Source organism: Enhydra lutris, unplaced genomic scaffold (genome assembly GCF_002288905.1).
Source record: "Enhydra lutris kenyoni isolate GAN:26980312 unplaced genomic scaffold, ASM228890v2 scaffoldscaffold9, whole genome shotgun sequence".
Taxonomy (NCBI): Eukaryota; Metazoa; Chordata; class Mammalia; order Carnivora; family Mustelidae; genus Enhydra; species Enhydra lutris.
In genome coordinates, this window is record NW_019154093.1 from 1,153,742 (window position 1) to 1,166,949 (window position 13,208).

At 42.7% G+C, this 13,208-nt stretch overlaps 1 protein-coding gene across 2 annotated transcripts in view; it reads right to left on the bottom strand.

The window, feature by feature from the left end:
* LOC111143297 (TATA-box binding protein associated factor 12) overlaps window positions 1–13,208 on the bottom strand; it is a 37,090-nt gene that overhangs the window by 4,189 nt on the left and 19,693 nt on the right. For both annotated transcript variants that reach the window (XM_022496945.1, XM_022496944.1), the window contains exons 3-4: window positions 12,705–12,782; window positions 5,243–5,357 (exon numbers count right to left, since the gene is read on the bottom strand). In XM_022496945.1, coding sequence (XP_022352653.1) covers window positions 5,243–5,357; window positions 12,705–12,782 — 193 coding nt within the window. The remainder of the gene's footprint in view (window positions 1–5,242; window positions 5,358–12,704; window positions 12,783–13,208) is intronic.

Sequence of the window (13,208 nt, forward strand, 5' to 3'; positions counted from 1 at the left end):
CTCTCTCTGCCTGCCTCTCTGCCTACTTGTAATCTCTGTCTGTCAAATAAATAAATAAAATCTTTAAAAAAATTTTTTTTTAAAAGCAAAAAAGAAAGAAAGTAACACTGAAATTATTCTTTGGGAATTAAACTTTACAACCCACACAAAGTGGCTCAGGATATGGATCTGCAGAGTCTCTTTAAGAAAAAGCGTTGAGGGGCGCCTGGGTGGCTCAGTGGGTTAAAGCCTCTGCCTTCGGCTCAGGTCATGATCCCAGTGTCTTGGGATCGAGCCCCACATTAGGCTCGCTGCTCGGCGGGGAGCCTGCTTCCTCCTCTCTCTCTGCCTGCCTCTCTGCCGCTTGTGATCTCTGTCAAATAAATGAAAAAAATCTTAAAAAAAAAAAAAAAAAGAGCGTAATGGGGTGTCTGGCTCAGTCAGTGGAGAGCGTGACTCTTGATCTCAGGGTTGTGAGTTCGAGCCCCACACTGGGTATAGAGATTACATAAAATAAATCTTATGGGCCCCTGGGTGGTACAGTCAGTTGAGTGACTGACTCTTGGTTCGGGCTCAGGTCGTGATCTCGAGGTCATGGAACTGAGTCCTGAGTTGGGTTCTGCACTTAGCAGGGAATGTCCTTAGACTTCCTCTCCCTCTGCCCCACCCTACCTGGTGCACACTCTCTCTCTCTCTCTCTCTCTCTCTCTCTCTCTTTCTCAAATAAATAAATGAATAAATCCCGGGCACCTAGGTGGCTCAGTCGGTTAGGTGTCCAACTCTTGGTTTCAGTGGAGGTCGTGATCTCAGCATTAAGGGATTGAGCCCACATCCACTGCACATTCAGTGCAGGGTCTACTTGAGATTCTCTCCCTTTCCCTCTCCCTGCTCGTTCTCTCTCCAAAATAAATAAATAAATAAAATCTTAGATTAAAATTGGGGTGCCTGGGTGGCTCAGTGGGTTAAAGCCTCTGCCTCTGGCTCGGGTCATGATCCCAGGGTCCTGGGATCAAGCCCCACATGGGGCTCTCTGCTCAGCAGGGAGCCTACTTCCTCCTCTCTATCTCTCTCTGCCTGCCTCTCTCCCTACTTGTGATCTCCATCTGTCAAACAAATAATTTAAAAATCTTAAAAAAAATAGGGGCACCTGGGTGGCTCAGTGGGTTGAGCCTCTGCCTTCGGCTCAGGTCATGATCTCAGGGTCCTGGGATCGAGCCCCATATCGGGCTCTCTGCTCACCAGGGAGCCTGCTTCCTCCTCTCTCTCTCTCTCTCTGCCTGCCTCTCTGCCTACTTGTGATCTGTCTGTCAAATAAATAATATCTTAAAAAAAAAAATCTTAAAAAAAATAAAGGATTAAAATAAATAAATCTTTAAAAAAAACAAAAAAAATTTTTAAATCTTAAAAAAAAAAAGGTCACAGGGCACCTGGGTGGCTCAGTGGGTTAAGCCTCTGCCTTCAGCTCAGGTCATGATCTCAGGGTCCTGGGATCAAGCCCCACATCGGGCTCTCTGCTCAATAGGGAGCCTGTCTCCCCCTCTCTCTCTGCCTGCCTCTCTGCCTATTTGTGATTTCTCTCTCTGTCAAATAAATAAATAAAATCTTTTAAAAAAATGGTCGCTACCAGGCAAGAATGCACACATGTTAAGTATTTGTAGCAAAATATTTAAATATGCATTTTTAAAAGATTTTTTTTATTTATTTGAGAGAGAGCATGAGCTGGGGCGAGGGGCTTCAGGAGGGGGAGAAGCAGCCTGATCCCAGGACCCCCCAGATCACGACCTGAGCCGAAGGCAGATGCTTAACCAACTGAGCCACCCAGACGTTCCTAAATGCATATGTATTTATATTTTATATAATATTAATGTAATAGCAACAACAATCATTTAGTGACTAAAAGTTATAGTGAAAATGTATGGCATAAAGCAGCATTGTACAAAGCATTCCATGTACATTATGTCATTGAATGTCCACATTTCTCAAGACTGTCCATCAGAAAGGGAGCTTAGTCCATTAAGCAAGTGTAGGAAATTGGGTCAGAAGCAAACCCGGCTGTACCCATTCCAGTCTGTCACAAGAGGTGGTGTCCAGAGTTTCCAGCCCCACTGGCAAGCCTACATTTGTTGGGGGTGATGGTGTGGAACAGATGTAGGTGGTCTAGTGCCATTGAACACCAGGTTCCCTAATTTCCCATGCTCCGATCCACTGCCCCCTGAGCAATCTTCTGATTATGACTCAGCCTCCATTAGGCATACTACAGAAGCTGTCCTGGCCATGCAGACTTGTGAGTATTCTTGTCATTGTGATAATTACTCCTCACCCTTAATGAATAAACTAATATTCCAATTTTAATTTCAATAATTAAAATACAAAATATTTTAAAAACAGAATGCTAAGCTCTAAAGTAATATAATCTGTTGTGTGTGGGGATTTTGTGGCAAAATATACCTAAAATTTAACATTTTAACCATGTTTTTGGTTTTGTTTTGTATTTTTTAAAATTTTTATTAACATATAATGTATTATTTGCCCCAGGGGTACAGGTGTGAATCATCAGGCTTACTTACACATTTCACAGCACTCACCATAGCACATACCCTCCCCAATATCCATAACCCAACCACCCTCTCCCTAACCCCCTCCCCCCGGCATTCCTCAGTTTGTTTTGTGAAATTAAGAGTCTCTTATGGTTTGTCTCCCTCCCGATCCCGTCTTGTTTCATTTTTTCCTTCCCTACCCCCCACAACATCACCACCCTGCCTCTCAAATTCCTCCTATCAGAGAGCATTTTAACCATTTTTAAGTACACAGTTCAGTGGCATTCAGCACATTCACATTGTTGTGCAACCATTATCACCAACCATCTCTAAAACATTTTCATCACCTCAAACTGAAACTCTGGGGGCCCCTGGGTGGCTCAGTGGGTTAAGCCTCTGCCTTCAGCTCAGGTCATGATCTCAGGGTCCTGGGATCAAGCCCCGCATTGGGCTCTCTGCTCAGCAAGGAGCCTACTTCCCACCCGCCCTCTCTGCCTGCCTCTCTGCCTACTTGTGATCTTTCTCTGTCAAATAAATAAATAAAATCTTAAAAAAGAAAAGGGGGGGGGACTGCAGAGAGGGAATGCCTGGGTGGCTCAGTCATTAAGTGTCTGCCTTTGGCTCAGGTCATGATCCCAGCGTCCTGGGATCGAGTCCCACATCCAGCTCCTTGCTCGGCAGAAAACCTGCTTCTGTCTCTCCCTCTGCCTACCACTCTTCCTGCTTGTGCTCTCTCTCTTTCTGTCAAATGGATAAAATCTTAAAAAAAAAAAAAAAAAAAAAAAAAAAAGAGAGAGAGAGAGACTGCAGAGAGCGGGAGACCTGTGGAGTCCCAGGTTGTTTTTTGGTTGTTTTTTTCAAGATTTATTTGAGAGAGAGAATGAAAGAGAGCAGGAGTGGGAGGGGCAGAAGGAGAGGGAGAGAAAATCTCAAGCAGGCTCCTTGCTAAACCTGACTCTGGGCTCGATCTCATAATCATGAGATTACAACCTGAGCCAGAACGAAGAGTTGGACACTTAACTGACTGCACCACCCAGGCGCCCCTGGAATTCCAGCTTTTTGGGAGTTTCTAGCCCCAGTATCAGACTTGGACTGGTGAAACTCTGTTATAGGTCAAATTGTGTCCCTCAAAAAAGACATGTTTAAGTCCTAACCCCCAGTACCTCAGAATATACTGGAAACAGGATTACTGCAATATGATTAATTATGATGTGGTCTACAGGAGTAGGGTGGGCCCTTAATCCCGCATGACTGGCATCCTACAAGAGGAGAAGAGACAGAGAGAGGGACACATGCAGGGCAGAAGGCCACGTGAAGGCCGAAGCACAGACAGAGTGATGCAGCTATACGCAGAGAATGCCAAGGATTGCTAGCCACCCCCAGCAGCTAGAAAAAGGCAAGGAAGGCTTCTTCATAGAAACACTGGAGGGATTGTAAACTTTTGGCCTCCAGAACAGTGAGAGAACACGTTTGGTTGTTTTAACCTCCCTAGTGTGTGGCGCTTTGTTATAGCAGCCCTAGGAAATGAATACATCTTCCTTCAAAACAATCTCGGCCCAAGGTACAACCTGACTTTAATTACATGAGAGACCCTCAGCAGAACTGCCTAGCTAAGCCCCGTCAAGCCCCAGACATCTGAACAAAGTAAACAACTGTTACAAGGGCGCCTGGGTGGCTCAGTGGGTTAGGCCGCTGCCTTTGGCTCAGGTGGTGATCTCGGGGTCCTAGGATCGAGCCCTGCATCGGGCTCTCTGCTCAGTGGGGAGCCTGCTTCTCCCCCTGCCTCTCTGCCTACTTATAATCTCTCTCTGTCAAATAAATAAATAAAATCTTAAAAAAAAAAAAAGACTGTTACAGTTTTAAGCCACTGTTACCATTTTAAGTTTGTTATCTAATAATAGATAATTGGAATATATATTAATATATTATGTTATTAATATAATGTTATTAATACTAGCAACATTAACCAGCAACGTGTTACTCCACCGAGACTCCCAGTACCTCCCCAAGCCATATCTTCCTGTCATAATTATTCATGGGCTGATCTATACTGAATCCTGTAATATCTTCTGCCTCATTCAGTTGGCCTTCATACTCACAAGACTGTTCACTTTCTTCTGAGCACACTGTAACCAATGCAGATGGGGGGCTTACTCATTTCCCAAGTGATGATGGTTATCGATGTTAGACAAGTATCTCTCAGAAAAACCAAGCTTGAATTTAGTGTGTCTTAAGTTGAAAAATGGAATATAGAATTATATGTACATTATGATTATAATTTTAGGGGGAAATGGATAAACAGGCTAAAAACTGCAAGAGAAGAACTACTATTTAAATGTTGGAGACATAATAGCTACATTTACAAAACTCTTACTTTGTGCCGGGCCCCAAGCCGGTGACCTGACAACTGTAACCCATAATTCTCATGATCACCCTGTAAGGATGATACTATGATCTCCACTTTACAAATGAGGAAACAGGTATGAGAGAAAGTTAGGAGGAAGGACAGGTGATACAGATAGAAAGTGGCAAACCCAATGCTTGGGCTCACTCTCCTGACCATGGATAGATTTCTCTTCTCTGTGTGATGCTACCATTAAACAAATACATCCATTCCAGAGCCCCAAAAAGTCTAATCCTGACACGAAAGTTCCTCTGACTACCTGTTCTGGTGGTCCTGAAGGAGCAACAGTGTGGATGCCTCAGGGAGGAACAAGACGACATACCTAGATGCAGCTGGACATCCTTCACCTCCAGGGTGCTGGACTTGCGATGCCGAGCAAGCTGGCAGGCTGCCGTCACCACACTCTCAATAAAATCATCAGCAATCTGCAGCAGCATCTGGGGAAGACAAAAGTGGGGGAGAGTAACCATGACATTGGCAGAGCAGGCTCCTGTTGCTGAGACAACTCTGTCTGCTGGAATCACATATTTAGTTAGGCTGTCTATTAGAAGGCCCAGAATCAGCATTTGGGCTAAGGTGAGGACGAGGAGGAGTGAGGACAACAATAGAAACACATCAACTCGGGGCGCCTGGGTGGCTCAGTGGGTTAAAGCCTCTGCTTTCGGCTCAGGTCATGATCCCACGGTCTTGGGATCGAGCCCCGCGTCGGGCTCTTTGCTCAGCAGGGAGCCTGCTTCCTCCTCTTTCTCTGCCTGCCTCTCTGCCTACTTGTGATTTCTGTCTGTCAAATAAATAAATAAAATCTTAAAAAAAAAAGAAACACATCAACTCGTTAAGCAGGTTGAGTGCAACTCACAAGTTTCTGAGGACGTTACTCTCTGTACTTTCTATCTAGAGAGATCAACCAGTCCAATCCCTCAACCTCATATTTTCTTTAGAATTAGGTGGGAAAACAAAAGTGAATCATTATACTTCCTCATTCACAGTTTCCTAAAGCATTTTTATTTCCATTAATCTCACCGAGACCTTATAGTAATCCTGTAAAAAAGTGGGGCATGGACTTTATCCTCCTTATATACAGAAGGGTGCTAACTCATAACCATACAAATGCTAAGCAGTGGAACCAGAATTTGACTTCGAGGTTACATGTCCGAAACCTGGGTTCTTTCCACTTCATTATCAATTATCCTGGACAACATGAACAGTAAAGTCACAATTCTGAAGCTAAAAATCTACTAAAAATTGGAATTCTCATCACTCAATACGTTCTCCATGGCTTCCTCTGCTGACCAAAAATAAAATAAAATTACAACCATGGATAGACATTACTTATTCTGCTAGACCATTATCACATTGTCATCTTTCCGATGAAACCAAATGGATACCATCAAATGGAAAGAATACGCTTCCTTCCTTCCTTCCTTCTCTCTCTCCCCCTTTCTCTCTCTCTCTTTCTCTCTCTCTCTTTCTTTCCTAGTAAGCTCTAGGTGTGCCTGATTGGCTAAGGTCACTGGGTGTCTGCCTTTGGCTCAGGTCATGATCCCAGGGTCTTGGGATTGAGCCCCATATCATTGGGCTCCCTGTTGGCAGGGAGCCTGCTTCTCCCTCTCCTCTGCCCCTTCCCCCTGCTTATGCTCTCTCTCCCACACTCTGTCCCTCTTAAATAAATGAATACAATCTTAAAAAGAAGGAAAAAGTAAGGTCTATGCCCAATGTGGGGCTTGAATTCATTACCCCAAGACCAAGAGTCACATGCTCTAGCAACTGAGCCAGCCGAGCACCCCCAATGGAGAGATTTCTGATTAAACATGGCAGATCAATTCCAAAAATGACCTCCTCTCCTTCCCTAAATGCACTAAAATAACAGTAAAGGAAAAAAAGACATATAAATCCACAAAGACAATTAGAACAGGAGAAAAAAGCTTAATAGGTAAGAGAATGCAATAAGCTTTTAAAGTAATTTTTTGCCAAAGAGATAACAGCGGAAAAGTGGGATCTGACCTAGCAGACGGAAGGTACAACACAAGTGCCCATCGAAGGGACACCAATGAGATTTGACCTGATTTGCCCCCTGCAACCCCTAGAAGATCCAGGTTCTGGAAATGCCATTTACCACAGAAGATTGGGCTGAGGCATGGGACTAAAAACTGAGAAATTATTCTGTGTCTATATACAGACTAGTTCCCATGCCCCCACACTCCAAAAACAGCCAAGAGACTCCTCCCCACACATACCTGACCCAGAACACAGCAGTTTATTCTCTAGAGAATTGAACAGGCATGGCTCTGGATTAGAATACACCAGACACAGCACGGGACAGACACAGCCTCCTTCTCTTGCCTTTCTGCCAGCATATCAGAAGCTAGAGATAAACCCTCCAGGCAAGGAGCTTGGAGGATTTTTCTCTGGAGATGCCAAACGACTCCAGAGAAAAGACATACAGATGCTGACACGTAGAGAATTCCCCATAAGAAGGCTGACTTGTGGATAAATTATTCTGAAGTGAAGCCAGTGCTTTGCTAAAACTGGCTGAGTGTAGCTCACAAAAGCCAATTAATTATATGCCTTTCTTCATAATCTTGAATTCAGAAACATGTTGATAGCTTAAAATAGGGCCTATTGGGAATATTTACACCATAGAAATTAGGGAATGTTCAAAATTAGGGTCTTCCTTTCCACAGAGTTGGTTGCTAAACATTTCCCAGTACATTACTGAGTGAAGCCCATCAGTCAGTAAGTTCTGTTTCGAATCAGGTTTTCAGTGGCTCACTCTTTAAGAACAGATAGTCAAGAACACCAAGCATGTGAAGAAAATCTCAAACACTAAAAAGAAAATAAACAAACCAAAGGAGAAAAAAGGACCCAGAGGACACTAAGATAATGCGGGGGAAAAGAAGAAAAGGTCAAAAAATGTAATTTCTCAGAGAGAAAGCTAAGAAAAGATATCACAACGAAAAAATAAGAACAGAGTGGCATGGGGATAAAAAGGACCAATTAGGGGCACCTGGCTGGCTCAGTCAGTACCGTGTACAATTCTTGATATCCGGGCTGTGAGTTCAAGCCCCATGGTGGGTATAGAAATTACTTACAAAACGGAATCTTAAGGGAAAAAAAAAAAAAAAAAGACCAACTAGTCAACAAGAAAACGTTATAGAAATTAAAATTTTTGTGTCAACAACAACAACAAAACTTAAAAGGTTTAAAAGATAAACTAAGGATAATCTCCCTAGCAAGCAGAACTTAGAATTTCAAAGAAATGAAGGACACCTGGGTGGCTCAGTCAGTTAAGCATCTGCCTTCATCTGAGTCATGATCTGGGGGTCCTGGGATCAAGTCCCGTATCAGACTCCTTGGTCAGCAGGGAGCCTGCTTGAATATTCTTTCCCTGTTCCCCTTCCCCCTGCTCATGCGTGTTCTGTCTCTTAAATAAATAAATAAATAAATCTTAAAAAAAAAAAAAAAAAAAGGAAGAGTAAACACTGAGCAGAACTCATAAAAAAACCAATATAAGAAAATGGAAATCTCACACACTGCTGATAGGAATGTAAAAGGGTGTAGCACTTTGGAAAAGGCAGTTTCTCAAAGGAAAAACACAGTTACCACATGACTCCAAGAAATATTACCAAGAAAGATGAAAGCGTATTTCCACACAAAAATGTATACATGAGGGGCACCTGGGTAGCTCAGTTGTTAAGTGGCTGCCTTCAGTTCAGGTTATGATCCCAGAGTCCTGGGATCGAGACCCACATTGCATTCCCTGCTCCACAGGAAACCTGCTTTTCCCTCCCCCACTCCCCCTGCTTGTGTTCCCTCTCTTGCTGTGTCCCCCTCTGTCAAATAAATAAATAAAATCTTAAAAAAAAAAAAATGTACACACAAAAAAAAAAAAAAAAAAAAAAAGAAAAAACAAAATTTGCATGTGAATGTTCATGCAACATTATTTATAATAACCAAAAAGTGGATCCAACCCACCAACCGATGAATGGCTAAACAAAATACAGTATGTCCCTAGAATGGAAGAGTATTCTGCCATAAAAAGAAATGAGGTACTCATATTCCTTACAACATGAACTTTAAAAACATTATTCTAAATGAAAGAATGCAGTCACAAACATCACGTATCATATGACTCCATTTATCTGAAATGTCCAGAAGAGGCCAACCTATAGAGACAGAAAGTAAATTAGTAGTTAGTTGCTTAAGGACTGTGGGGGCTGGGGAAAAATGGGAGTGACTGCTCATAGGTATGGGTTTCTTTCAGGGATGAGGAAAATGTTCTAAAAATGCCTGTGTTACACCCTAAGAGACTCTTAACTTTAGGAAACAAACTGAGGGTTGCTGGAGGGCAGGTGGGTGGGGGGATGGAGTAACTGGGTGATGGGCATTAAGGAGGGCACGTGATGTAATGAGCTCTGGGTGTTATATGTAACTGATGAATCACTGACCTCTACCTCTGAAACTAATAATACATCCTATGTTAAAAAAAAAAAAAAATGACTGTGTTGAGAGTTGCACAATTCTGTGAAGAGACTAACGACCACTGAACTGTAGATTTCAAATGAGTGAATTTTATGGTATATGAATTATATCGCAATAAAACTGCTGCCTCGGGGCACCTGGGTGGCTCAGTGGGTTAAAGCCTCTGCCTTCGGCTCAGGTCGTGATCTCAGGGTCCTGGGATCGAGCCCCGCATCGGACTCTCTGCTCAGTGGAGAGCCTGCTTCCTCCTCTCTCTCTCTCTCTCTCTCTCTCTCTCTCTCTGCCTGCCTCTCTGCCTACGTGTGATCTCTGTCTGTCAAATAAAAAAAAAAATTAAAAAAAAAAATCTTTAAAAAAAACAAACAAACTGCTGCCTCAAACACCCTCCCAACACACACATATACACGCAGAGAGAGGAAATATTTTCCCTCTGGTTAAAAAAATAAAAATAAATGGGGCATCTAGGTGGCTTAGTCGGTTAAGTGGCTGCTTCAGCTCGGGTCACGATCCCAGGTTGGTGGAGAGCCTGCTTCTCCTTCTCCCTCTGCCTGCTGCTCTGCCTACTTGTGCTCTCTATGTCTCTGTCAAATAAATAAATAAAATCTTAAAAAATAAATTAAATTAAATTAAAATTAAAATGAAGTTATACTATTTTTGTAATCTGTATTTCTCTTCCCTGTCATTACATATTCCTCAACAAAGGCAAAACAGACAACATCAGTAAGAAACTCCAAACCCCAAAATATACAAAATCATCCCAAATTGAGGCACTCACATCCCCCAAATAAAAACAGGCTCTAGGAACCCAGCACAACAAATGAAAAAAGATAGATATTAAGGCTCATATGAAAATTCAGAATAAAAAAAAAAGGGAAGACTAAAAAAATTGGGATCAGAATAGCATGAAATTTCTTTCTTTTTCTAAGCAGGCTTGATGCTGAACATGGGGATTGAACTCACAACCCTGAGAGCAAGAGTCGCAAGCTCTACAGACTGAGCCTGCCAGGCACCCACACAAGATTTCCTAATAGGTTTTTTGAAGACATGGAGCAATACCTTCACAAATGAAAGGAAAAAATTATGTTCATAATCTAATTCTAAACCCATGCAAACTAAAAATTGTGAGGTTAGAATGTAAGAGACTTTCAAACATTTGCTTCTTGTCTATTCTTTTGTAGGCAGTAACAACAACAAAAAAATGCGCTCTAACAAAAGAGAGAGTAAGAAGAGGATGTGGGATCTAGGAAACAAGAGAGCCAGAGGGAAAAAAAAAGAGTGAAAGGAAGACTCAGGAGGGTTTGTTCAAGTGGCCTAAAATTAATTAGACCAGAAGATGATGGAGGGTTCTTTTTATTATTGATATTCAAATTCAATCAGCCAACATATAGTACATCATTAGTTTCAGATGTAGTGTTCAATGATTCATCAGTTGCATATATAACACCCAGTGCTCATCACATCATGGGCCCTCCTTAAAGGATGGAGGTTTCTTCTTTTTTTTTTTTTTAAGATTTTATTTATTTATTTGACAGAGAGAGAGAGCTCACAGAGAAGCAGGCAGAGAGAGAGAGAGAGAAGCAGGCTCCCCGCTGAGCAGAGAGCCCAATGCAGGACTCGATCCCAGGACCCTGAGATCATGACCTGAGCTGAAGGCAGAGGCTTAACCCACTGAGCCACCCAGGCGCCCCAGGATGGAGGTTTCTGAGTGTGAAATCTGAGTTGGGGAGGGGAGGACCCAAATCTGCACATTACTTATCCATTTGGAAAACAATGTTGATAGGTGAATACCAGAGCTGATAGTAGAACCAAAATAAAAACAGCACAAAGAAAACTAAATAAAAATAAGTCAATTATAGGGGCTCCTGGCTAGCTCAGTAGGTAGAATGTGTGACTCTTGATTTCAGGGTTGTAAGTTCAAGTCCCATGTTGGGTATAGAGATTACTTACAAAAAAACAAAAACAAAACAAAACCAAAAAACCCTTAAAAAAAAAAAAAAAGAATCAGGGGCACCTAGGTGGCTCAGTTGGTTAATCGTCTGCTTTTGGCTCAGGTTATAATCCCAGGGTCCTGGGATCGAGCCCCACGTCAGGCTCCCTGTTCAGTGGGGAGCCCGCTTCTCCTTCTCTCTGCAGCTTCCCCTGCATGTGCTCTCTCTCTCTCTGTCAAACAAATAAATAAAATCTTAAAAAAAAAAGTCAATTATCAACTTTAGCAGGTAGTACAAAACAGGACTTGGTTCAGAGGTGAACAATATGTACTTGATCAGAATAATGTCAACACTGATTTCTGGGTTATCGAAATGCTGTGACAAAACTGTATTGGAGGGGGGCACCTGGGTGGCTCAGATCGTTAAGTGACTGCCTTCAGCTCAGGTCATGATCCTGGAGTCCTGGGATCGAGTCGGGCATCGGGCTCCCTGCTCAACAGGGAGTCTGCTTCTTCCTCTGACCCTCTCCCCTCTCTCACACTCTCTCTCCTCTCTCAAGTAAATTAATAAAATCTTAAAAACAAAAAAAACTATATTGGAGGGATGGCTGGGCAGCCCAATCAGTTGAGCATTTGCCTTCGGCTCAGGTCACGATCCCAGGGTCCTGGGATCAAGTCCCACATCAGGCTACTTGCTCAGTGAGGAGCCTGCTTCTCCCTCTTCCTCTGTCTGCTACTCCCCCAGCTTGTGCTCTCTCTCTCTCTGACAAATAAATTAATCAATAAATAAAATCCTTTAAAAATATGTATTTAAAAAAAAAAACTATATTAGAAAAATGAGGGAGAGCGCCTGGGTGGCTCAGTTGGTTAAGCATCTGCCCCCCCGCTCAGGTCATGATCGTGGCTCCCTGCTCAGCAGAGTCTGCTCCTCCCTTTGCCTGCTGCTCCCCCTGCTTGTGTGCTCTTTCTCTCTCTCTCTCTCTGACAAATAAATAAATAAATAAAATCTTTTTACAAAAATCACTCTACTGCTAAAAAAAAAAAAAAAGAAAAAAGAAAAATGAGAGAAAGGAAAGCATGGACGGACATGTGTGAGTGGCTTAACAAAATCTTCATCTACAGGAAGTCAAAAGACAGAAACCGAAGCATAGGTATAAAGTGCTAGGCATTCTCCCAGGTGATTTGCAGAAGTTATTCCAAAAGACCCTCACAATAACACTGTCGGTAAGTAATACCACACCCTACCAACACAAAAAGCTATGTGTCCACAGCTACAAAGCTGGTAAGTGGCAGAGCCAAGATTCAAATTCAGATCTGTTTGCCTCTGAAGTCTTAGCTCTCAGGGACACAGACTCTGGGGTGCCCAACTCCATCTTACCTCTTCCACATCTTCATCCAATTGCTCATTAGGATCCACTTCTCTTACTAAGTCTTGTAATTTCTTCTTGGTCAATACCTAAAGTTAATTGGGAGAAGATTTTTCAGCCAAGTATTAAGGAAACAGAATACCTCATCCCCCTATAATGAAGAAATGCTGTCAGTTTGTTGGGTTTAGTTTCTACTTTGCAAAAGTTAACAGTCTAGCCTACCTGGCAGTCTGCTCCAAGACTACACTCTCAAGACAGAAGTGGCCTAGGGAAAGGCCGAAAGAGCAGTGTGGAAGAGATGCCAACATCTGTCAATTTATTTCTGCTACTTGTGCTCACTGTGCCTTACCCTCCCTCTACATTAAGTAATTTGCAATTATCTGACAACCGTAACTTGTACTGTGCCTCTGTTGTCTTTGGACATGTTTTTCCTATCTGCTCAGTCCATGGTGGCTTCTTTCTGCTTTTCCTAGCCCACCCAGGTAAAAGGAACCACTTCCTCCTTCGGCGTCTAG